The 26,681-nt window shown below is 34.8% G+C and overlaps 3 protein-coding genes across 4 annotated transcripts in view; 2 read left to right on the plus strand and 1 right to left on the minus strand.

Annotated features, from left to right (window-relative positions):
- The window catches only part of LOC129793830 (protein GDAP2 homolog), a 45,817-nt gene extending 24,552 nt beyond the window's left edge, over nt 1-21,265 (minus strand). The window contains exon 1 of one of the 2 annotated variants that reach the window (XM_055834268.1): nt 20,866-21,265. The gene's annotated coding sequence lies outside the window, so the exon portion shown is untranslated. Of the gene's footprint in view, nt 1-20,603 lie in introns of both variants that reach the window. The other variant, XM_055834267.1, reaches the window with a different exon arrangement.
- LOC129793837 (uncharacterized) lies at nt 1,133-2,387 on the plus strand. Its single transcript, XM_055834281.1, has 4 exons — nt 1,133-1,214; nt 1,655-1,861; nt 1,962-2,171; nt 2,238-2,387. The coding sequence occupies exons 1-4, from the start codon at nt 1,145-1,147 to the stop codon at nt 2,312-2,314; spliced, it is 564 nt and encodes a 187-aa protein (XP_055690256.1). The 5' UTR covers nt 1,133-1,144; the 3' UTR covers nt 2,315-2,387.
- On the plus strand, nt 10,819-11,904 carry LOC129793840 (uncharacterized). Its single transcript, XM_055834282.1, has 4 exons — nt 10,819-10,919; nt 11,394-11,435; nt 11,507-11,686; nt 11,750-11,904. The coding sequence occupies exons 1-4, from the start codon at nt 10,850-10,852 to the stop codon at nt 11,824-11,826; spliced, it is 369 nt and encodes a 122-aa protein (XP_055690257.1). The 5' UTR covers nt 10,819-10,849; the 3' UTR covers nt 11,827-11,904.
- Nucleotides 21,266-26,681: the final 5,416 nt, after the last annotated feature.

Below are 26,681 nucleotides of genomic sequence, written 5' to 3' on the forward strand. Positions count from 1 at the left end.
TTTTGTCCATTCCTTCTTTCAGGAAATATAAACACCGCACGCCTCGTGACTCAAAAAGAATAAATTCATCGTCCATTGAATTTTCCACGTGGTGTCCGATCGATTTCCAAACGGATTTATTTATGGCAAATAAAAAACGTCATTCAGTACTTTTTAATCTGAGCCCCACCTAAATTTAGATCAGTCGTGGGTTGGCACGCTGCGGAATTGTCGCGTACCGGAGGGGGTGTCTCTCCACTCCCTATACTTTGCGCCATATCCGACATACATTGACCACGGAACCGCATTATTCATTTATGGATGGTTTGGCGCAGGGAGAAACAGATAAAATTGCAGTGATATTTCCATAACCGTCACATTGAATGGCTTCGCGGTGAAAGAAATTGATTTACCAATAAAGAAATTCTTTAAATAATGTGAAGGAATAATGAAGGAGTCAAAAGGAGTCTATTCACTGAGGGGATTGAATAAATAATTTATGAAAAATTAAAAGTCAAAAAAATAGTTTAGATAATTGGTAAAATGTTCAGGAGAATTTAAAGAAAGTTTTAATTCTTTTTTTTTTAAAGGATGTTTATTGAGCACCAGGCGTCCCCACTGCTTTTCATACAAGCAAGTGGAGACGCCAGGTTAGATTTATTAGATTAATTTTGGCGTCGAATAAGAATATCTTATACGGCTTGTATTCACCTTTATCCAACTAATTTATTATTTTATAATGGAACAAATAAATAGGGGAGACCGGGGTTACAAAAGTCACTTTTAAGGGTATAGAAAAAGCTCAAAATATTATATTTCCCAAACAGATAAAGCGAAATGTATAGCTCATTTCTTTAGGTTTACTGCCCTATAACTCTTTCTCGGATCATTTTGTTCTATCTAGCTAGAAAATATGATATTTTTGGCTTTTTCCAAACCCTTAAGTCCCTTAAGTGACTTTATTAGCCCCGTCCTACCCTATTAAAGAAAAGGAATAAAATAAATTTTCGTGCTTAAAATAAACGTGATTTAGTCTATCAGTTCTATGCAAACTTACACGAATGTCACGATTATTCATAAACCACGATTATTCTGTTAAACCAACGTAGCAATAGTTTAGTATAAATGGCTAAAAAATTGTCGAAATGATAGTTTTGGTTTAATCATGGCCTGGATTAGAGGCCTAGTGAGTGTTAAGAAGTTTCTACTTCTCTTTGTTCTTCTGCAGTTGATTGGTAATTTTATGTAGTTAATTTTTAAGTGACTTCTAAAGCTTTTAAATTTTGTGCTAATCAAAGTATTGGATTAATTTATTAGATAGTTTTTTGTGTAGATTCAAGTTGGACTTAAATGAATTAAAGTTGAAGATCTGGCTTAAGAATTTAGTGAAGAATTCTTTTTAAAATTTAAATTTAATCCTTTAGATTACGTTCTAGATATCAAAAAGTTTGAAATCTTTTTCACGAATCAGTTTTAATAAATTCTTTGTTTTTTAATCGAGTCATTTCAAAGTCTGTCTTAACTAAAAAAAAACTTTCAGTTATTTATTTTTTTTCTTTTTCTCAATAGCCTTCAGATAAAGAACCACATTTTTTTTAAAAGGATTTAAAAAAAAATCAAAAGACAAACTTCGCTAATAATTGTTTTAAAAAAATTCTAACGTCTTTCCTTGCAGCCTTTTCAGTTGCGGGCAATACGAGCAAGAAAAGTCCAGCTAAAACCACAAAAGGCTACAAGCAGGGGTACAATATGGGTTACTCTAAAGACTACAACTATGGAAAAGGTACAAAGAGTGCAATGAGTTACAACAGCGGCTACAAAGGCTACAAAAAGGGCTCTCAGTGGTACAATAAAGACTATCCTAATAAGGGTTACAATTACGGTAGGAGATTCCGTTTAAGAAAAGATTTTCTACAAAATCAATTCCATATAATTTATTTAAAATAAAATTATGAAATTTTATTAAAAAAAAACATTTCCAGGTTATTATGACGATGAGGACATGGGATGGGGATGGGGTATGGAGGGCAGTGGAGGCTATTCCAACAAGAAGGACTATGGATGGAAGAAGAACTCGAGTAACATGAAATATATAAAACCGAAAAAGACAAGTGGATCATCTTCAGGCTCAGGCACGAACTCAGGGTCAAATTCAGGCTCAAATTCAGGTTCGAATTCAGGTTCGAATTCAGGTGAAGAAAACTCAAAACTCCAAGATGATGTTTAAAAAAGATTTTTAATTTAAATTTCATTAACAGGCAGCGGATCGAGTAACCCATTAACCGATGTCATAAATGCATTAGTTGGTGCGCTTGGAAATGCAGCCTCTGGTTAAGAAAAATAACTGAATTTCTCTGTATTTAAACTCAATTTTTCTGAAATAAATTGAAAGGAAATTGCAATGCTAACACCCAAGAACTTTAAATTTTGATTTTTCTTCCTTTTATTCTTGTTTCATTTTCCCATTTAAATTTCTTTGTTCCCCTGAATGTTTTTGCACGAATTCTTGCACGAGCTGGCAATATTAGGAAATAAAAGTTTTTTTTGAATAAAAAAAAAACAGCCTAACAACAAATTTAAAAAAATATTGCATAGTGACAAAAAGAAACGTGATTTGAGTATGTGACGTTTGCATTGGAATCCATCTATTACAGAATTTCTTAGCTTTAAAGTTGTGCTAGAGATGCCCCTGAAAAATTACTTAACTTAAGCATTTTTTTTTTGCAATAAAACATAAATTAATTTGCATGTGGAGGCAATCACTAACTGCTTCATTTCCAAATGACAATCCCATAAAAATCCAATACAATGTTCTTCATTGTTAATGGCATGAATAACCTTCTTCACTTTTGGCGTCAATAAGCTCATAAAGACTCGCTCACAGTTGACTGAGGATTTATTGTTTGAGCAAAAGATCGTCGATAGAAGAATTTTTTTATGGAGATTTTCTTTTGGATTTGCAAGAGTTGAAAGAACTTTTATATTGAGATTTATTTTTGATAATCTATGAAATAGAATTAAAGGAAAAGTCAGAAAACAATAAATAAAATAATAAACAATATAAAAATTATCCTATAAAGCCCGAAGATGTAAAATACCTGACAATGAGATACCAATTGTCATAGCCAGGTACTACGATTCAGAACTTATGGGGTGGGTCCGTCCGTACGACCCCATGGCCCACGAGCAACTGAGCCAACCGTACTACGGTGGTTGGGAGAGAGAGTCACCTCAAGACTCTCGCCAACCCCACACACATAAGCCAATCTGTCCTATACCATGACAGTTAGTACCAGCGGTACTACATTCGGCCATTCCTGACTTTTGTGACGTCCTCGGCACAAGCTAGGAAAAGCAAGACAGATTGACCGAATTTTCCCGTGATTTTCGACCAGTATACATCGCAGTGAATGCGATAACAACTGCGGTCCTGTGTATAGAATACAAGTCTACATTAGACAACTACTCTATGCACAAACTGAAAATCATATCCAAGTGTTCCTAATGGAACTTCTCCCAACCAGTATACTTCGCAATTAATGCGATAACAACTGGGTTTATGTGTTCTAGAGTGCAAGCCCGGCACAGTGGACAACAACTCTATAGACAACTGGAAGAATATCAAATTGTTCCTAATGGAACCGTACCTGGTAGTCCAAGTACACAGGGGTTCTGTTTGATTTAGTACGCCAGTGCACTTGACACAAAATCATCACACCCATGAACCTACAGAAGGTTCTCTCAACATAGCCTTCGCCATGTTACTTGTTTCTCATGGAACATGTCTAGACTTAGCTTATACAGTTCCAGGAACCATAAGCTCGTTCCATAGAGACTAGTGTCTCCGAGAAACCATTCGCCGTATGACTAACTATCAAGAACCTTGGACCTTAACCTTGGATTGATGTTAACCAATACGACACTTCAGGTTTTCAACGTAACAGGCCCACCATGCAAGCATGATGCCTCTCCGCGAAAACCTCCTTGTCATGCTTTATCTATACCAGTAGCATTTACTCACAGACTCATGATTTTGTCTACATCACGGCATGACCAATTGATTGTATTCATATCCAAGGATATATAACTCTCGATATCATCCGATCAACGAAGACTCATGATTGTTGTCTTTAGTATCAACTGGTTACCTAGATACATGACCTGAATGTCTTGTCTAGCTTACAATGCGTCCATTGATCGCCCAGACCTACATTCCAATTCATCCATTCTACCATATCTATTGAGACATCAGGTTTATACCTTACCTCATCATAATGGTTCTATGGATGCTTGAAGAGCCAGTTTATCACAGTATTTCTACTGATCACATAAACATAGTGAATTGCTCTTCCATGTGCTCAGGCACATTTCTCTTCTCCTGATACCTTCCTATGCGAAACAATAAGTCCAGAAAACTTCCCTTCGCCCAGATATCCTCAAATGCTATGGAAAGCATTGCTCAGAAGAGAATCTATACTTATGGCCCAAAGCCACTTAACAGTTTCACCCTCATTTTGAGCACTAATTTATGCTTCACAGTGAAACCACTCCTCTATGTACACAAGCACAACACTTTTCTCTCTGATACCCCATTGTGAACCAAAACAATAAAATCAGAAAACTTCTTCTCCGGTATCCAGTGCTTTAGTAACATTGATCCGAGGAGAATCACTACACCTCACTTTACGTCTCCTATCAGCTTTTTCCTCCTTGTCACGCTATCTTTCACATGCCTCTCGGCATACTTCGACCTTGTGGAACCGCTGACTCTGTAGACGTATCCGAGACTTTTCCCGATAATTTCTTATCTACATTGCTGCCTATTCTGGCATGCCAGTGCATTCCATCAGAAATTCTAAAGATTCCTCCCTAGATTTTTACGTGCGCTGACACTCCTATTGGATGAATCTTCCATCAATCAGACTTGGACTGATTATTTCTGCAACACATGGCTTGTAGATAAATCCTTTCTCCTCTTTTCCATGGCATTAGATACTTTCTATAGCACCTCCTTGCTTTACCATGTGTTAGAAGCCAATTACCGCTCCGCAATCATCCAATCTCTGGCTAGATGATTCCCAGTTCCTCGGCTGTGCTTCCAGTCTTCAAGAACTTTCTCTTCAATTCTAGAGCCTTATTCCAGTCATTTCTTCATAGTATCGCAGGCTCACTAATACAAATCCTTGAACTATTCTTCGGAAGATATTCCTTGAACTGGTTCTGTGCGGTTTTCTTCCAGGAAGTCTCGATCTTCTTCGCAAATCCTCCCTTCTTCTTCAGTATTCCATGGATAACACTCTTTATTGTTTCCTTCTAACTCTCCGTCGGCCATCTCCAAGCACAATTTAACCTTTCCCGGATTCGTAAGGTCCGCTTGATCTTTGCCCCAAATGTCTAGAATTCTAGAGAGCCTCTTTGGTGCGCTTCTCCGGTTGTTTTGGTACAACCGCTGTGCAATGCTTATGCTCCACTATAATAAGCCGTCACACTCTTAAAGCCCAACACCTAACTCTTCCTACATTTTACTGAATAATTCTTTAATAGTTCATTCTATCTTGGTGTACAGAGACAACGAACCGTCGAACTCCTATCCCTTCGTGGAATCCACAAATTCCCTTTCCTCCGGCTTGATCCGTGTTCATCGTCAAGACCCGATTCAATAATGGGGAACTGTTAGATTTAGAAATCCTTATTCGTCACCATTTTTAATGGAAGATTCTTCTACAACGTAGCCCTGACTGGAAACCGAACATCTTAGCAGAAAATTCAATCGCCAGTAGCTACACTTCCTTGCTGTCGTTCATCTTCAGCAAATTTTAAGGTCACAGTCTGTCAAGACGAATGTTGTATTTACTTATTTTTTTCCAACTTACCACACTTCCAAATGGTCTCTCCATTGTGCTCTCTGAGAACACAATCCTTGACCCTCACTTCCTTCCTGAATTACGTTAACACATTATCAGGTAACATCTCCGGACAGCTGTCTTAGGACACTCTGGAATACTCTTGAATCAGGAGACTTTCAGTTGCCTCACTTCCTTTTGTGACTCTATTGCTCCCCAGAATATAGTCCATCCAGTCCTAAATTCTATCCGAAATCGCATGGGTAGTGGCCTAGGATAACTAATCCTTTCCAATTCGATTTATCCTTGACAACAGATGCACTTGATTCACAAAACTTGTCGTCTAAGTCCCTCCGCCATTGACTGAATCCTCACTGGCAGAACTTCTTGAGACATGTTTCCACGACGCAGCCTTAGACTATCCTAATTTTCCTTCCAGGAATCCATCTTCTTGATAGACACCTCAACCGCGTCTGTGTAGACACTTCGTCGTTTCTGTTCATTCTCAGTAGATGTGAATCTTGAACTGTTGATAAAAACGTTCCACTAATCTCCCTTTGTCCTTAACAAAAGCTTCCCAATGGTAACATACGTAGTACGAGAACACAATCCTTGCTGGACCATTGCTTTAGAAAGGTTATCTTGCGGTGATTCTCTGAACTACTACTTATATTGCGACTTAAGTAAAATATAGGAAGTCCTCACGACTCAACTTGTCCCTGACCACAGCTCTTGACAGCTTCTCAACTTTCATTGTATGAGTGATCTTCATTTGATTCCCCATTGCATGGATTTTCACAGCAGAAGATAAGAAATCTTTGATATTTAACTTCCTCACTACTCCAATTGCTGCTGCATCTGATTCTGTATTCTGTTTTCGAGTTTTCCTGAGACCATCCTTGGTTAACTTGAATGTTTTACCATGATCCGTGACACTCACACTGATCCACTCCACTAATGGCCTGTTCTGACATATATGATCAAAAAATAAGACGTTTCTCTCAGAGTTAACTATATCCATCCATTCTGAAATTCTCATAATCAAAGATTGTCTTTCTCCTTCCTTATATAAAAGAACAATCTCATGACTAGCTTATTAACTTAAATTTCAGCACATAATTAACTCTTACGTCTCATTTCTATCGGCCAAATTCCTCAACTATTCTCCCTCCTTTTTTTTTTTAAGAAGTGTTCAATTGGTCTCATGACGATTGTTTGACATCTGTCCGCCCTTTTGACTACTCTTTTCCAAACAATCCTTTCCCGTGTCTGCGTTTCCATTGCTATTGTCGGTTGCACCGTGGTGACAATTTCCCCGTGACTACCACTACTGCTAAAGCTTTCAATTAAATACTTCACCTTGCAGTATTTTCTTGTCACAACACCACCACCATTTTTGACTTTTCATATTTTCACTGAACTCATTCGTGAAAATATAGAAAATAGTAAACTGACATTGCAACAACATTCAAAATGACACTTTTTTTTTTGGAATTTTCAAAAATTTTCTAAGCGGACATACTGCCCGAAAATTGTAACCGATTCCTCCTTATTCTTTATGATGCATAAGAATTGGGCTACAAATCTTTTTTTTTTGTTTTTGTTTTATCCATCTCCTTTGAAAATTTCACTTGTCTTGAATTTAATTTTCAAGGAATTCTTAATCCTCTTTTTTTTCACTGCCTTTACATCTGAACTTTTCATTCATTTTTTTTTTAATAACTTTAAAATTTCATTAAATTTTCATTTTCATAAAATTTTCTTTATTTATAATTTTTGGAAAATTCATTACATTTCAATTTCAAGAAAATTTCAATAAACTTTCCATTCTGGAAAATTTCAATCCATTTTCCATTATAGAAAATTCCAATTCATTTTAATTTCCTTGGAAAATTCTTCTCAAATTAATTTCAGAAAATTTTAGCATTCCCAATGAAAGGACCTCATGCGCTTGATATGGGCGAAGTACCTAATTGAAGGAAACGCAGAAAACAATTTTAACCTACCCAGTCTTGTAGGGAATCAAAAAAGGATAAAGAATCGCCAAAAATATTCACCTTTTTCCACTGGGGTCACAGAGAAAAAAGACAATAAAGTTTTGTAAAAATTCAAAAAAATTGGCCGCCATTCGCCATTTTGTTCATTTCAATGCATGAATCATATGTTTCAATGCTTCATCATGAGCTTGACAATGACAGTTTGACATTTCATTTATTTTTTTTGGGAGAAAATAAAAAAATGCGTATTTTTTAGTTTAATTATCGTAGTAAATGTGTTTTACGTGTTGTTCGAGAGTGATTTTTATGCCTGAATACCTGAAGGATGAATTCCCGCACAGCTTGTGACCGTCTCAGCGAGCACATCATTGGTCGTGGAAAAGGTCTTGGGAAAGGTGGTGCCAAGAAACATCGTAAGGTTTTGCGTGACAACATCCAGGGAATCACAAAACCAGCAATCCATCGTCTTGTCCGTCGTGGTGGTGTGAAACGCAAAGGATTCCAGGGCAGAGGATCTCTCAATTCGTGAAAAAGCCATCTTCAAGACGATCCACGACCAATGTTTTTGGATTGCTTTGTTTTGTAACGAGAGATGTGCTCGCTGAGACGGTCACAAGCTGTGCGGGAATTCATCCTTCAGGTATTCAGATATAAAAATCATTCTTGAACAACACGTAAAACACATTTACCACGATAATTAAACTAAAAAATACGCAATTCTTTTTATTTTCTCCCAAAAAAAAATAAACGAAATGTCAAACTGTCATCGACAAGCTCATATTGACGAAGCATTGAAACATATGATTCATGCATTGAAATGAACAAAATGGCGAATGGCGGTCAATTTTTTTGAATTTTTACAAGACTTTATTGCCTATTTTCGTTGTGACCCCAGTGGAAAATGGTGAATATTTTTGGCGATTCTTTATCCTTTTTTGTTTCCCTACAAGACTGTGTGGGTTAAAATTGTTTTCTGCGTTTCCTTCAATTAGGTACTTCGCCCATATCAAGCGCATGGGCTCCTTTTTAATCATCTATATTATTCCTTATTGTAAGGCCACAAGGAACTTTTCCTTGATTTACTAAAACTTCAAATATTCATGAAAATAATTAAACTTTCAAAAATGTGAAATCCGAATTTATTTACTTTTTTTTTCAGATTTAGTGAAATTTTTAAATTCATTATGAAATTTTCAACCATAATGGAATTTAATTTCCAATTCTTATGCAATCTTTCAGCCCCAACATGTAAAACAATACATTTTACACCGCAGAAATAAAACAACAAGTTTCTCTTTTTATTTCATTTTTTTTTGCTGAAAGAAAATTGCAATTTATGTTAAGTTGCCTAAGAATTTAAACCCTTGAAATTTTCATCAAAATCCTTTTTTTTTCATCATTTCAAATTTCATGAAATTTGCATGAAAATTTCAACCTTTTCCTACATAATTTCTATGCAACTCGAGACTCATTAAACTGTGGTTTCATCTGAGAGATAATTTTTCCACTCAGTCTCATACCAAACAAATTAAACAAGGAATAATTTTCATATTTTATTCCCTAAATCCTGTAAGGAAATCTTACAGTTATCATTCTCTTAAATTTAACATATTACACAATACATAACATAATTTTCATCATTAAGAGAATATCAGGGGGTTGAAAAGCGCTTTTCAGGGTTAACCATAAAAATAAAATTCATCAATGTCAGGAAAACCAATTCGGAGAATACCACACTCCGAATAAAAGAAAATACTTGCAATTTTCCATTTAATTTTTTTTTCCACGCATGCCTTTTGTGCATGCACTCCTTTTGCTGCATCCTGTGCTCACGCCCCCCGCAGCCAAATTCAGCTTCCTTGTTTCATGCGTGTGACGCTGCCGCCGATGAACACGATGACTTCGTTGGTGTGTGTGTGTTGCTGGTGGCCTCGATGACGTTGCCGCTCAGCCGCTAACGCTGCTGCTCACACACACACACATACTTGCCATGCCTGCACGCGCCGCTTCACACACTTTTGCGTAAGAAAATCCCGCATGAAAATGTCAGAATTTTCCACTCGCGGTCAGCTTTTCCAGCTGTAAAACCGTTTCCCGCACTTCAGGAAAATGTGACGCGAGTTCCCATGCCCCGAAAAAGCCCCACGAAGGACTTTTTTCCCCTCCATTTCGCGACGAACACGTCACGACATGTCAAAATGGCATGTATTTCCGCACGATTTTCACGACTTTCCGACGCGTTTTCACACAAAACGGCACTTTTCCCGCCGAGGAAAACCATAAAAGGCACTCACGGGTGCCACAACTCGAGTTTTCACGCCGCTAAAGTCCCGTTACGATGGACTTTTTCCGCGAATTCCACATGGTGACGTCGAAGTGACGCCATGGAATTTTTCACTCGCGAATTTTACCTTTACTAACACTTCTCGCACGTACCACTTCCGCGAACGTTATTTTTGGGCTGATCCCACTTCTGAATTGTAAAATACCTGACAATGAGATACCAATTGTCATAGCCAGGTACTACGATTCAGAACTTATGGGGTGGGTCCGTCCGTACGACCCCATGGCCCACGAGCAACTGAGCCAACCGTACTACGGTGGTTGGGAGAGAGAGTCACCTCAAGACTCTCGCCAACCCCACACACATAAGCCAATCTGTCCTATACCATGACAGTTAGTACCAGCGGTACTACAAAGATAATCAAAAAGTTTGTCAAAACGTCGCTGGGAAACATCAAAGGGATGACTTATTTTCTTTTTTACAGCAACAAGTGCTTTATCAATGTTTTAGCACAGTTTGAAAGAATATCTCCAGGCGGGAAAATCAAAAACCTTAAACGTATGTTTCAAAGTTTATGGAAAACTCAATTATAGACTGCAAATAATCGTGATTGAGTCTATCAGTTCGATGCAATCTTGCACGAATCTCACGTTTATTTTAAGCTACGATTATTCGCTTTACCGACGTAGCAATAATTTCGTATAAATGACTAAAAATTCAGACCAGAGGATAGTTTTGGATTAACCATGGCTTGTATTGTGGATCTGCTTAAAGTTAAGAAGTTTCTACTTCTCTTTGTTCTTCTGCAGTTGATTGGTAATATTGTGGAGTTAATTTTTGAAGTGATTTTTGTGGATTAAAGCTTCAAAGAGCTTAAAAAGCTTTAAAGATTTGTTTGAAGCACAATGATGGATTGAATTGGAACAGCTGGATTATTTTAAATAATTCAGATATTTTTTCCAAAAAAAATTCTTAAGCTTTAGAGTTAAAGTGAAACAAAATAATGGGGAAATCATCTTCTAGATGGATCCCGATTTCTCCACGTTAACAAGTTTTTTTTTGTATTGATTGTTCGAAAGGACTTTTTTTCATTTAAAATACACGACTGACAAAGAAAATCTTGCAGAAGTTCTTAGTTATTGAATTAAAAAAAAACCAAAAGTTTCTTTAAGATTTTGCTCTAATTTTGAATGAAAGATCTTCTTTTAACTATTTGATTTTCTGTTAATAATATTATGTGAGCCTCAAAGTCATCTTTGTACGAATTCTACATGAAATTTTTATTTTCAGCCTTTACAATTGCTGGAAAGTTAAACTATGGCAAATACGGAGGTAAGAAAAACTAAATATTACATTTTTCCTTTAACAGATTTTTCAAGAATTTTCTTTTTCTTTGTCTCCAGACTATTATGGGGATGACGAGGATATGGAGGGATGGGAAGGTAGTGGAGGATACCCACACTATCCCCCAATGGACTATGGATGGTCTCATGGCTATGCCCCAGTTCCAAAGCCACTTCCCAATCCAATTCCAAACCAACATTACAATTTAATTGTTTACCCAGATCACTCCGGAAATTCCTGTGAGGAGATTCTTTAGGAAAATTCTCCCAAAATTCTCATTGATTTTTCTTTTAAAATTTCAGATGGTGGCGGTTATGCAGATATGCTTTCCAAATGGGCACGCACAACGTTCTTTAGAGTTCTCAACGTGTTTTATTAATCAGCAAAAAAATATTCTGTCAAGCAAAATTATAATAAAAAAATATTTTCGAGTTCAAGAAGAAAAATGTTTGTTCTCTTTTTTTTTTTTGGAGTCATTGAGGTAAAATTAAAGAAGTATTACATGAGTCAAATTTAGTCCTTCAGAAATATCCTTTTGCTGTGAGGAAATGCACACAGCACAGAGTCCAAAACAGAATTCCCAAAATAGAGTAACTTAATGAAACTATTTCTATTAATTCTCCTTGCTTTTCTTCTTCATACACAAAAAGTCTTACAATTCCGCTGAAATTGCGGTAAATCCGTGGGTGAGCGTGATCTCCGCTGAGGTGAATGGAATCAAAGGTATCAATTTTATTGTTGTACCTCCACCTTCCGCCTTTAGTTCTTCCACCTCACTCGCATGAAGCCATACAAGAAGTTTCTCTGTAAGGTGACTCACTTCTTTGGTCTTTCCTCATTTTTTTCTTCTTCTTTTTGAAATTTCCTCTTGCCCTCTTTTTCACAACACAGACACACACACACTGCCCCAACCTCCCCTACGACAACCCGAGTACTTTTATCTGTAATTAGAAATCTGCCTATTCAGCATCAAAATGAGGACATCATCTTCTCTGAGACTTCTCTCAATGAGAATTGTGTTAAAAAAAAAAGAAAAGTGGAGAAGAAGTTCAACCCCCAAAGGAAAAAGCCACCACCCGCCCAAAAGAGAACTTTCCATGAATGACGTTGTAGTGAAAAAAAAAAGTTCAAGTGGGTGGCAATTAAAAGCCCTCTCTGGCCTTTTGTGAGAAGAATAAAAAAAAGCTCACAGACATCTCGGGGATGACGGGGATGACACTCTTGTGTGAAATATTTTCCTCAACATTGAAATACTTTTCCTCCACGTCACTTTTCACATGCTGTGGGAAACAGGATGTTTCACCGGGAGGGGTTTCCTTTTGTCTGAGATGTGGAAATTCACCGAGGAGCTTTTCACGTAATAAATTTTCATTTTTTTTTAACTAAATGGACAAGTTTTGGATTTTTTTAAGAGAGACTTTCTTAACTTAAGAAAGAAAAATATTTTTTGGGATACAGAGAATATAATTTTATTTGTTGTAAATGAGAAGAATTAATTTTTGAATGAATGAAAAATAGTTTCAAATGATTTTTTTAAACCTGAAAGAACAAAAAATCATGTAAAAAAATGCGATAAACATTCAAAAAATGACTTTTCCCTTCAAATTCAGCCCGCATGCCAAAGATTTCCAATTCATTTCCCAGCTAAATGATAATATATTATTCTGTTTTTTCCTCACCACAACATAATTTCACAAGAAGTTGTGCAACGAAAATCAATCAAAAATGACATTTTTGGGGCATTTAGGAAAATGCCAATATGATGAAAAGAAAATTTATTAAGTAATGATTTTCTTCAATTTCCTTATCCCTTTCCTTTCCTGTCTTTCACTTTCTCAACATCTACCACAATGGGGGTGAATATATCAAAAAGTTAACGGACAAGCTACATGGAAAACGCATTGAAGAAGCGAGAAGAGGAAGAATGAAAAGACGTCACTCTTACTCTCAAGAAAATCCTCAAAGGATGTTTCGCCTTTCTTCTATATTTTCTTTGGATAAAATAAAAGATAAATTTTAAACTTAACCTGAAACTGTATTTCCGCGCAAATGTAAGAATTTATTGCATAATATAAGAATATTCTAAAATAAATTCCCAACTTCTTGACAAATTTCTTTTAAATAAATTCTCCAAAATATTATTAAAAAAATTCCCATCCATATACAAGACAATAATAAATAAATCAGCAATAAAAAATAATTGAAAAATTAGGAGAAAGCTTTTCGCTGAAAAAAAAATGGCAATAAACTTATGCAATATTTTGATTAATATTTCCGAATAACACGAAATAACTACACCCCCACGTGCCATGTTTAATCAATACACCAGAAAGCTCTCTCTCTCTCTCTTCCTCAAGTTTAAGGAAAGAAACTTTTTGTGCATGAGGATGAACCAAAAAGTTTTCTTATGCAAAATTATTAATATTGAGCAACTGATGCAATTCCATTTTTTTTTTCGTGTCGAGGCGCTTCTCCTCGTGGTGGAGAAATTGTCAACTCCCAAATCGGCAGTTGTGGGGAGCACCACCACACATATTGAGTATGTGTGGGAATGTTTCCTCCGTGCCCCCTTTGTTCTTTTGCAATTCGAGATGTAACATATACTATTGTATCTTTCATATGGTTTTGATCTCGAAATTACAAGTTTTTGTAGCATGGTCAATATCAGCTCTTATCACTAATATTGTCCGTGGGCATGAGCGGGACAGCCATCCGACAATATGAAAAATTGCCGTGCAGTGTCGAGCTTTGAACCCACAACCCCGGCGGAGGTAGAGCAAATGCACCGAAAAATGCATCGACTCTACCACCATGCTACGGCCGAGGTCAATTCCATGGGTTTGAATATTAATTTATGGAACTTTTATGGAGCTTTCTATCCAGATTAGAGCTTTTAAATTAATGTTTAGGGGACTCCTTTTGGCACAGCCAGGAAGAAAGACAAGTGGCACAGAAAGTTTGTCCTGCGGAAAAGCTCAGAAAAGTCCACAGAATTTGATTCAGCGGTATGGAGGTTTTTGTGCGGGGAGTGAAAGGGGGGTTGCGGAGAAGTGTTGGTTTGTGGATGTTTCATCCCCACAAGCCTACCACACGGGGAAGACGGGAAAAGTTATATTGTGCAGCCACAACTAATCTCAAGAGCTTTTGTGGAAGACTTTTGACCTTTGCAGCGTTACGTTTAAGGGGGGAGATGAAATTTATAATCTTCCTCGTGCTGCTCCATTATGTAGGATACCTTCTTCTGCGCCCCAATTCCAAACCCCCTCCCACACTTTTCTTTAATTTATATGAGGTCAAATACACGATAAAAATTTAATAGATTTAGATTTACGACGACTGAATGAGGAAATTCAATTTTTATGCCATTGACCCCATCCCTCTGTTTTCGAGGGCGGGGATTCCTTTTCTTTTATTGCTTTTTTTTTCTCGCTGTTTGTTTTTGTGAAGAGTTGCAAACAAAAAGAGAGAAAGAGAACGAAATGGAAAAATTGTGCAATTGTAGATTTGAGCCAAAAATTTATGATTCTGTTTATTATTTCATGAAGCTTCTCTGGTTTGCTTTCGTGACACGCTCAAATACTAAAGTCAAGAACAATTATTATTGCTTGAAATTCAGTGGATAAAGAAAGCTCTGATTTAAATGTGATTTAAAAGAAATTTTCTTTAAAAAATATTTAATACAATCATTTGGTGGTATAATGAGTCTTGTATGAATTTGTATTGCCCCAATCTCCTCTACAAAAGAAATAAAAAAATCATCTAAAATTCTCTCATAGCTAAGCGTCTCATAAAGTCATAAAAATTACTGAAAGCTCATGAAAAATATTCATTTGAGCATAAAACGAAGATTTTCCGAACTTTTCCGCAAAACTCTATTCAACTCTTTGCATGCACCTGCAGTCAATTAATTCTTCTGCATAAAATCGTGATAAAATTCAATGAAAACATTGCAAACAACTACGAGGAGGTTTGTAGAGAAAAACCAGAAAGTTCAGTCACACTGCCACTATACCTTTTTATTTCATCCCACTCCCAACCGATGAATTAGTAAGCAACTTTCTAATTCTTCTACCAACGTTTAATGCAGAAATGTCTCTCAAAATGTGCATTGACAAGCCTTAAATGCAATGTTACTGGTTTCAAATAAAAATTCTTTAGTTTTTTTGGGACAAAAAAATTAGGAAAAAAAATATTTAGTTTCTTTGAGTATTTTTAGATGTAGATTGAATACTGATGGACGCCAAAAATATAAGAATTACTGATAATTTAAGAAAAAAACATTAACAAAATCGAGGTTCAAAAAGGGCAAAATCAGCGCCAAAGAAGTTCATGCACGGGCCATGTAAAAAATTCCTCAATCTCAGAACAATTTTAACCTATTTCATCTTGTAGAGAATAAAAGAACATAGAAGAATCATGAGAGAAACTCCTCAATATCCTTTGGGATCACATAGAAAAATGCAAATAAATAAAAACAAATATTGCGACGCCAAAACCGTTTTTTTCAAAACTTTTTTGTAGACTTGTCGCGCATTTTCCGTGGAGGTTTTTTTCTTTTACCAATTTTTCTATTTTCTTTTTCTTTTCTACAAGATAGAAGAGAGATACAAGATACAAGATAGAGGAAGTTTTTACATGGTCCGTGCATGAACTCCTTTAGACAAAAATGCCCAAAAGTCCATTGAAAAAAAATGGCTTAACTCCCGGATGCAAAAGAAGCATTATCAGTTCATGAAATAAAAGAGATTCTCAGCCAACACAAAATATTATTCTGAAGAGGAAAATGAAGGAAATCTCATATGAAATTTTATCTCCAACCGGATTCGGAGGATCACCTAATTTATTGTCTTTTAATTTCTTTCTCTCTGTGTGATGTTCTTTTTTGTCTTCTCAAATATTTTGAGACTAAATCTCCACAACGTGTAGATAAATTAAGTAAACAACTAATGAGGAGAGGCTCACATAAGAAATGTGCCATAGAATAACGAAGGAATAATTCCAACAAAACAGTAGTTTAGCACGCAAATGTTCGCAAATGAGGGGGGAAGGAGGGGAACATGAAGAAAAGAAGTCATCACCACACAGCAAATTGACTTGTTCCATTTTAAATATATTAAGTAAACTACATTTTCTCACAAAACACTCCCCCAGAAACTATTGACTTTGCGCTACTCATTAGATGGATTCGGTGATTTTTTTTGCTGCTGCTGCTGCTTCTTATGCCAACATTTATTTGTCATCAACCAACACCAACCAAGACCCACACACAGGTGGAAAAAGGGGAAAGAGGGGCAAGAAGAAGCAGTTCGGGGTCTCTTAATGCGCGCGATATACCAACTATATGCTACAAAAGGCACTACATGTGGGAAGACAAGTCTTTATGCCGTGCGAGGTGTGATGTCATGTAAATATTCCATCTTCTTTGTTTAATCGCCACTTTGCGTGCTTATTTTTTCAACTTCACAAATTTACCTTAAATTGTCATCAAATGCATTTAAAAAAAAAGCACAGAGTGACAAAGTTTTTCTCTTCACGCTGGTGTGGAATTTTATTGGAATGTGTCATACCAGGGGCTTTTGTTGTGCAACTCTGCCTGGGAAATTTAACACTAATTGAATTTAAAAATGAGGTTGATGGCTCTTTTTTTTACTCTTCTATTTTGGGGTTAAAAAAATTCTTTTGGTGAAAAAAAATTGCTTAATAATCTTTAAAAAAAAAAATGCTAAATAATCTGTTTAAAACATTGCTAAAGAGCCAGCGATTAAGCTTAATCTGCACTTCTGAGAATTTCACGGGGAATGCTAAAAACGCTAAATATGTTTATAAATATGAGCATGTGCTACTAAATAAATAAATATATAGTAGAGGAATTCTTAGAATTGCCGTGGTACGAGATTCTGTGTAATTAAAAATCGTCCAAGTTCTTTTTTGTGTGAGGAGAATTTAATTAAATTAAAACGAATAAACTAATTGGAAAAGAATTTATTTTATTTTGTTTATTTGTGGCTTGAAAGCTTCTAAAAATATCTATTTATTACTTTTTATTTTAATTTTTAATAAAGAATTTCAGAAAAAATTCTTGGAGATTGAAAAAAAAGATAGATGTATTCTTAGAGGGAACTTTTAAAAATTTCAAACAGAATTCCGGAATTCTGGAAAATTTTCTGATTTTTTAATATTAATTATTATTATTTTTTTAGGTAACTGATATAGTATAATTTCTGTTTTATTTTTTAAAAATATGTTTTACACATTTTGTAAGCATTTTAAAATAAAACTAATTCTTTTTAAATAATATTTTGATTTCAACCTAGAAGAATTACTTCAAACCAAATAAATATTTCTACTTCAAAAAGTCACTTCAGTTTCACCTTCACAGCATGAAAATTTGCATTTTTCTTTCACATAAAAATGTTATTAAAAATATAAAATGAATAAAAAGTTTGTTTTCAAAACATGTAGCTCATAAAAATATTCACATTTGAGCTTTTTAGAGATTTTTAAGCAAAGAAAACTTTCCATTGTTTACGCAGAAAAAGCAATAAAATTGTGAAGAATTATCTCAAATAACAAAAGTATCTCCAAGAAGACTTATATTCAAGGGGTGTTTATCTGAATGAAAATCTTCGGATCTTCGGATTATTCGCCAAATATTCGAATGATTCGCCAAGATTCGGATTATTCACCAAGATTCGGTTGATTCGCCAATATTCGGTTGATTCGCTAAGATTCGGTAGATTCGCCTATATTTTTTATGCACAAATAACACTTTTTAGGCAAAAAACTATAACTTTAAAGCATTTCGCGTATTATAGACGTACCTAAATGTGTTTGTTTGAATTTTTTGTACTAGGTTTTAAATTTAGAACAATTTTTTTGTAGAAAAAGGTTCTCAAATCGTCGGAAAATTCGATTCTCTAACTTCGGGTCCAAACTGTGCTTAAAACCACGTTTTATACATCACATATTTGTTTAGTAGAATATGGCCTGTAGGCCGTCAGCTTTTTGTTGGTCAAGCTGGTTACAGATATTGAGTCAGGCTACAACATATCAAAATTTAAAAGATTTGCCTAATTTGGATTCGGAGATATTGCCCCTTAAAGTTAGGCAATTTTTGTTTTTGTTTTTAGCGCATCTTGCGAATGTTTTTGAAACTTGAAATGTTCTAAACAGTTGTAGGGCTTCTCTATACCTATTTGATACCAAGATGATTAAAATCGGTCAAGTCGTTCTCGAGTTATATCGAAAAAACACTTTTTGCTTTAGGCCGCCATATTTGCTAAACGGCTTGACCGATTTTTTAAGTATGAGTTGTCGATGAAAACGTCTCACTGAGCTCTACAATATACTAAAATTTCAGATCTCTAGCTATAAGGGAAGTGGATGACGGTATTTCAAAATGGCGGACGGCGGCCATCTTGGATTTTGAAAATTCGAAAAAATGAAATTTTACACCCACATTTCTATAGAAAACTTCAAACCAGAAGTCTCTATCTCTTGCCGTTCGAAAGTTATAAGGCAAAGTTTAGGCGACCGGCCGGCAAGCCGGTCGGATCAAAAATGTCACTCCAAGTTTTTCGTAATGTGGGGTGACTAAAACACCTAAAATATAACTTAAACGAAGTTTCAACGCGGTCTGAGGTAGTCAGTTATTCCGACATTAACTATTCATGAAGAATATTGATCAAAATTCGCAAATATTTGCATAATTTCCCAATATTCGCCAATATTCGTGAAGATTCGGATTATTCGCCATGATTCGGATGATTCGCTAAGATTCGTCAAGATTCGCCTAAAATACCCAAAGATTCGCCAGATAAACACCCCTTGCTTATATTGTTTACTTTTAGTAGCTCTAAAGATTCTCAATTAAATTTATTATTACTTAATGTTTTATGTTTTTTATGATATTTTCTGTGCACGTGACACTTCTAGAATAATGAGAAATGAATGAAAATTAAAAGTTCACTTTCATTGCGATTTTTTATCAATTAAATTGCGTCTTAGTGAGTAATTTCAGTGACTAATTTCAAGAAATGAATGACTTTGTGTTCAATTTAAAAATCAGCTCTTTAAAAAAAATCTTTTCTGGTATTTTGTAGAACAATTTAAATATTTATTAATTTTGTAAATATCATGAGAAAAAACGAGGAATCTTAAAAGGATAATTCTATGAGCCTCCATTGGAAAATCTTTGGATTCTCCAACATTTTTATTCATTTATTATATTTTTAACAAATTTATTTTAAATATTTTCAAATAGTTTTCAAAATAATCTTAAGTTAATATTTTATTATAATTTCCACAGACAAATCCACCGATTCTCCATCAATTACTCCACGATTATTTTCAAGCATTCGGAAAGCTTTTTCTTTAATCAAAATTAACTCCACACAAAAAGAACTAAAACAACTAAAAGAAGGAAGTCCCAAGAATGGTATAAAGTGTTAATTTTCTCATGGAATAAGAAGGAAAAGAAAAGAAAAAAAAACCCTCGTGGTTGTAAATGTAAATCGTCATGCTAAATGAGTGGAAAAGTGGCTAAAGGAGCACATTTTTTCCCTCGAAAACACCCCCAAAGTGCCTCCCACCCACGAAAAATTGCTGGTCCCAATTTTAAGCTTTTTCTTTTCTCACAAAGTTGTATGTGTAATGCATGTAGAAGAAACTTCCCACCCACATCAGGGGTGGGGTGGGCCATCAAAAGGAAATTCTCCTTTTCTATTAAAAGAGAAAAAAAAACGGTGGCTTTTTTGGAAAATTGGACTTGTAAAAAAAAGAAATTCTTGTGATTTTTCACTTTGCTGTGAACATGATGGCTTTTTCCGGTGTGTTGTGTTAGTTTAGCTACTGATGGAGTTTGGAGGAAGGTATACTGGGTGGAAGAAGTAGAAAAATATAAATAAATAAATACATGCAGAAGCTTTTGACAGGAAATTCATTTGCTGTTTTTTTTTCCTCTCTCGTTCTATGTTACAATCAGATTTATATACAAATTGAATTCTTGCACAGAATACGACAAACATTGCATGGGAAGGTGTGTACATATAGTTTAGAGTGAGATATGGAGCAGGAAATGACAGAGAGATGGGAAGTTGAATTTTGCTTGGAAAAAAATTAACTTTTTTTTTCATTTGTTAAAGAAGATGAACTCACTCAAAATTCGGGACAACTTGTCAATGAATGTCCCCTGAAAAGTTCCTCGAGTGTCCTTCTAACTGCGGGGAATTTTTCCACACAAACGGCCTAGCCCTCAACAAAAAAGAAACTACCACACACAGAACACAATATTCTATTTAGAATTTTTTCTCTCGTCAGAACACAGAAGATGACGTCCACGGTGAAGCACAAAAAACTGCACTTGTGGAATATTTTTAACAAAATATATTTAACACAAAAAATTTCTTCTCCAGCTCACCACTTCCGATCTATGTACGCGGAGATGTGCTCCAAAGTTGCGTTCAATGCGCAAATTCACAGAGAAATCTCACCCCGCGAAAAAAAGGAAGATGAAGGCAATACACAAAAATCACAAATACACCCACGAATGCGATTTTTTTTGTTAAATTCAAAGAAAATAAAAAGGGCAAAAAAGACTCAACACGAAAAAATGTTTCCACACACTCTGCAAATGGAGAATGGGCAGGAATTTCCGACTGAATACCCACGCGATTAGCATGGGATTTTTATTTCGAGTTTTATTGCGAGCTGTGTGTGGTGCAAAAGAGATCAAGCTTTCCGTATAAACTTCTATCTTTTACTTGACTGCCCGCTCAAGTGGGAGAATGTGTGTGCGCGGAAACTGACGTACCTGTGACACTCTAGGCGGGAAGCCTATCAATGTGTCCCCCCATTTGTGGGGAAATCTCCATTGAAAATTCCCCATATTCTGGTGGAGCTTTCTTGCATAATTGCCTCAATGTGGGTGGGATCTGTGGAAAAGTTCACATACTGGTGCAGAACCCAAAAGATCCATGTTTAATGTTTCCCAAGAGCTGTCGCTACGGTTGATGGGTGAAAAGAGCGCGAAACTCAAATGGTAGCTCTAGGTGTACTCTAAGGTATCCTCTAAGGTAGAGAAAGAAAGATTGCATAGAGTTAATCTTTGACTTAAATTCTTTGGCAGTTATTTTTAATTTCAACTGTTATTAGTGTGTTCTTACTGATGTTTCTTAGTGAGTTATCTAATACACGAAAACTTTTTTTTAAATTTTCTGACGTCTCGTCTTCATTTTGATAGCTTCATCAGGTATTAATAGGAAAAACATGATAAAAATGGAGAATTATTTTATCAGTTTGAATATTTTATAATGAGAAGGAAATGCTTGGTAGGAAAATTACTTTTAAAAGAATTTTAGAATGTGAAGGAATTCTTTCAAAAAGATTCATAAACTGAAAATTATTCGTTAAAATATTTCTAAATGGAAAACAAGTTTTAGAACATTCGTGAATGTGAAGGAGTTCTAAACAAAGTATTTTAGATGAAAAAGAATTCTAAGAAAATTTCCTAATTGAAAAAAAAAAATTTGAATGGAAAAGAATTTTAATTTGGAAAATTCTTAGATAGATAACAATATCAAGGAAGTTCTTGGATAAAGGAGAATTATAAAAAAAATCTTAGATGGAAAATAATGTTAAGAACATTCTTGTTTTGAATAGAACTCTAAGAATTTTTTTAAGCAATAAAACTGAATATTTTCACAGTTAAATTGAGCTTTAATTTCGCCAGATCTTAGCAAAATCTTTAGCAGTTTTACTTGATTTTTTTTTCTTGAAATTTTAACAAGTTTAGTTTAACTATTAACTCAGCATTTGTGAAGATTTTTGCAAAATTGTGTAAGAATTTAAACAAAAACTCATAATTCTTTCCCTAAAAATTAAAAATCTCCCTCCAAAGCCCCCACACGTGTTGTATAAAGCGGTTAGAACACCTGAAAATTATTGCGCAACACTTTACCTCATCTGAGAGAGCAAAAATACATTATTGGCACCTCCACACACGCGGGTGAAAGAAAGAATAATCCAGCCATCTGATTAAATATTTTTCACTGAATCCTCGTGCAAAAAAAAATTCATTCGTTCTACGAGTTCTTTTCTTGGAAAAGAGCATTTGAATAAATTCCCAACTTTCAAGAGAGAAAAAAAGACCAAATAATGCCGTCATTTGTGATTATATATTTTAGCTTTCTTGCAGCTTTTCCATCGACGTCACTTTCCCGTGACGAAAGATTTCACGCGGTATCAGTTGCCCAAATATATTGATACTCTTTCTCGGCAAAAATTGTAAATTTGCACAGCATGGAGAACGTGGAAATGATGGAGAAAAAATAAGCAAATACGAAGCAAATAAATTCCACGCGAAATGCATGTTTGTAGAACTCATTTATTTGATTGATTTGGGGGGAAATTTGAGAAGATCTTTCTGAATTTGAAAAATCTCTCGCCTTTTCTCTATCATTTATCAATTTTCAATTACTCTCTATATATTTTTTGATGCATATTGATAGCTTTAGAGCACACAAATGCTCCAGAAGCTCCGCAAAATCTCTTGAGCTTTAAAGAATTTATAAAGAATTTGGTTGTTATGATGAATTAGATTTGCAATATAATAAAGAATTTTTATAGAACGAAAAATAAATAATCAGAAAAAAACATTTAATGGGATTTGAACCAGACACATTACCTTTAAAAGCTTCACGTGAATCCTCATTGACTAAATTTTATGTACGAATAATGATTTCTGAAGTAATAATTTAGAATCTGCTGAGTTTTCTTTATTTTCTGAATATGAATTGAATTAATAATTTTTTTGGATATCCTAGCATACAGCAAAAACTCTTCCACGGCATTTTGCTTGAGAAAACGAAGAAAATGATTGTTTTTCACCTTCTATAAGAAAAATAAAGAAATACAATCAACAGATCGACAGAGATAAGGAAGCCACTAATGAGCTCTTATCAATATTGGTTGTTTTCACATTGAGCGAGCATCTGGAATAACCGAGAATATTTTATTTTTTCTACGCGGCTTTTCCCACATTTTTCGGCGACTTTCTGTCGCATCAGGTGATTTTCTTTTCACCTCAAGACTTTAATGTTTTTCTTTTTAAGGAAGAATCAAATGAAATTCTTTATTTTTATGAGACTTGATAATTTTTTTTATTGCCTCTAATCTGTTCTAAAGGAAATGCGTGGGATGTGATTTTGGGAAGAGACCTTAGAAGAGACAAGAAGATTATAATCCCAACATTATACCTTAATGGAGTTTCCAGAAGGTAAAATGAACTGAAAGAAAAGAATGAGAGGAAAGGTAAAAATATTTGCTGGGAATTCCCCAAGAAATGTTATATCCTTATCAAATCTTGGCGTCAAGTGATTCTTTCTGTGTTGTAATTTATGAGATGAATTTATAAGAAGAAAATTTCCATGGTAAACAAAGAAAATTCTACACCTCACAGCAACACAATCGTGGCGTATTTTTGTGGGTAAATATATCAATAAAATTTTCTCTCTAAATTCTCTGTTATGAAGTTTCCCAAATGCATGTTGTGCTGATAAAATTGTACGTTGAGGAATTCCCACAGTCTGGAGAAATCCGCACGGAAGCACAAAAGCAATATATAGAAATAGGTATGTATATTAAAAAGGAGCTTATGGAACACCTTGTGCACCAGAGATAGATAAGAAAATTCAATCTGAATTTGCATTGAAAACCCATCTGGTGAGGTAACAAAGAGAGACCTTTCGAATTTCTCTCTACCTACATCTAAATAAATGTACGAAGAATAATACAAATAGTTCACGATGGTACAAGGAAATGCCACGAAGCTTTCATCTAAAAATTCAGATCATTCAAAAAACAGAAGCAAAGTGTTTGAGGAGCGAATTTTAATTGACTTTTGCCTTCAGGAATTGCCATTGGAAAAGTAAACCGCAGATAGTGTCACGAGATTCCCCACATAATCGCCCATTTTACGTCAGCAGGGCGTCGTAAGTGATCAGCTCTGATGGTCGTCTGGAGTGTGGTTTTATCTCCATACTCTTGAGACAATTTTATCGGGTGTCCCAAATAAAATGCAAAATTTACTGATTTGTTTTTCTAATTAAAAATAATTCAAATAAAAATATCCTTTCCATTTCTTCTTGTTTTATTTCTTATGATTAAAATAAGAGATAAAAATCTTGTTGGAGTTTCTGTGGAAAATCAATAACGTTAGAGATTAGTAAAGAATCATTTGCCATTGAAATTTAACGAAGAATTTATCAATAGAATTTTAAAAAATGAAATCCCTAACTTAGAATAAAAGAAAAAGTATTTATTTTTAGAATTTAGCAGTAAAAATCTTATGAATAAAAAATTATCAATAATAAATATATATAAATGATCAAAAGAATCGGATTGAAAAACGCTTCACCCGTTAGAAATTATTTCCGGATCATTTTCGTTCGAAATTAGCATAAAAAGGGAAAGAAAAATTATCATTAGAATTTATTTTTTAAACAATTTAAATAGCATTTAATTAAAGAAAATATTTGTTTCTTTTAATTTCATTAAAATAATTTTTCCTTCGCCTATTTTGGGACACCCTTTAAATTTCAGAGGTGCTGTTTTTTAGTACCTACTTAAAATATCGAATAACTCAATGTCTCTTTAGCCACTCATTGCATAATTTTGTGGGAATTTTTCAGCATAAATTTTGCAAAGTAAAACCCTTTCACGTGGCTTGATAAAGCCCGCCACATTATTGAAAAATCAATCAGAATTGCGGGAGAAATGTGAAAAAGGTTTGTCAAGTTGGGAATGCCGATCGTATCGATCACTTAATGGATTGAACAATTGGTTCATTCGTTTAAAAATAGCCACCGAATTACTTCACTTCCGGTTATTGGAACATTTTCAAACTTCGAAAGAATTTCTTTTATAGAATGTTCTTAGAATTTTCAGGAGCTTTCGAGAAATTTTATGAAAGACTTTTGTGAATTTTTAAAAGCTTTCCAGAGAATTGAGAAGATTCTAAAGAGATTCGTAAAATGTTTTTTTTTTTAAATTTTATGAAAGCTTTGAGAACTTATAGAAGTCTTCAAGAGCTTTCAGGAGTTTTTGAAAATATTCAGCATTACATAAGAATTAAAAAAAAATGTTACAAATCTCAGAAGTTTTATCAGAATTTCTAGAACTCAAAAGGAATTTTCAGAGTTTTCTCAGAATTTAAAGAAACTTTTCCAATTCCTTAAAAACAAATTAAATAATTCACATTGCAATGCTTGCAAAATTACCGATTTTTTGAGAGATTAATCTGCCAATCTAGGAAACAGTTGTGCACAAAGAACTACTCAACAGCAAAGAATTGACAGATCAACTTCTTTTCAAACTCATTAACAGCTTTTTCATCCTATTCGTGATTGTTGAACCTCTTTTTTTTCAAGCATTATTAACTTTACTTGTGCTCAATATTATGTCATAAATAAAATGCACAGATTGCGGCGACCTTGGTGACCTTGGCTTGATCTGTCCGCGTCCATCATGCTAAGTCTGATCATTTTTAATGTTGCCTGATTTTTTTTTACTTTAACTCCATTCTTTGTTGGAGTTTGTTGAAAAGTGACCCAGAAGTGGCTGCACCTCAATGTCACACGCATACGCACAAAGAAGGGGAGAGTGCGAAAAATCCCAAGGAGCTTGCAATTTTCAATGCCACCGGAGAGAAATTACTTTTTGATTGCACAGGTGAGATGCCGCCGCCTCACCTTCTAAACTTCTTGCAATTAATCTACCTACACGGGAAAGATTTATGAGGAATGTTTGTTGAAGAATTTTTCATGCCCAATTATTAAGTAATCATGGAAACTTTTTTAAACTTTTTTATTTCTCTCAAAGCTTTGGGGCTGGAAACTTGCCGAGAAGCTTTATGTGCTATGGATGGGATTCACAAACAAGCTGACCTACTCAAAAGCTTTCAGGATTAAAGAAATGTTTTTTTTTCTCGCCCCAGTGTGTAGGAAGAAAAATAAATAAATTATCTCCTCTTGCAAATAATTTTCTAATTAATAAATTTCATTGAGTTTAGGAGAGAAAAATTGAGAGAATTTTTCGCAAGAATTTTGTGAATTTCCAATAAAAGCTCCCCCAACCGGCGTATCAATGACATAACATCCGCCCACGCTTTCATTCATAAACTCTCCCGATGGATTGGAGGGGTGTTGCAAGACAAAGAGAAGCGATTATTAAATCAGC

Source organism: Lutzomyia longipalpis, chromosome 3, assembly GCF_024334085.1.
Source record: "Lutzomyia longipalpis isolate SR_M1_2022 chromosome 3, ASM2433408v1".
Lineage (NCBI taxonomy): Eukaryota > Metazoa > Arthropoda > Insecta > Diptera > Psychodidae > Lutzomyia > Lutzomyia longipalpis.

Coding starts and splice junctions, on each gene's coding strand:
- LOC129793840 (XM_055834282.1), top strand. CDS start 10,850: ATGGCTTGTATTGTGGATCTGCTTAAAGTTAAGAAGTTTCTACTTCTC. Junction 10,920..11,393: donor TGTTCTTCTGCAGTTGATTG/GTAATATTGTGG, acceptor TTTTATTTTCAG/CCTTTACAATTGCTGGAAAG. Junction 11,687..11,749: donor AGATCACTCCGGAAATTCCT/GTGAGGAGATTC, acceptor TTAAAATTTCAG/ATGGTGGCGGTTATGCAGAT.
- LOC129793837 (XM_055834281.1), top strand. CDS start 1,145: ATGGCCTGGATTAGAGGCCTAGTGAGTGTTAAGAAGTTTCTACTTCTC. Junction 1,215..1,654: donor TGTTCTTCTGCAGTTGATTG/GTAATTTTATGT, acceptor CTTTCCTTGCAG/CCTTTTCAGTTGCGGGCAAT. Junction 2,172..2,237: donor GAATTCAGGTTCGAATTCAG/GTGAAGAAAACT, acceptor TTTCATTAACAG/GCAGCGGATCGAGTAACCCA.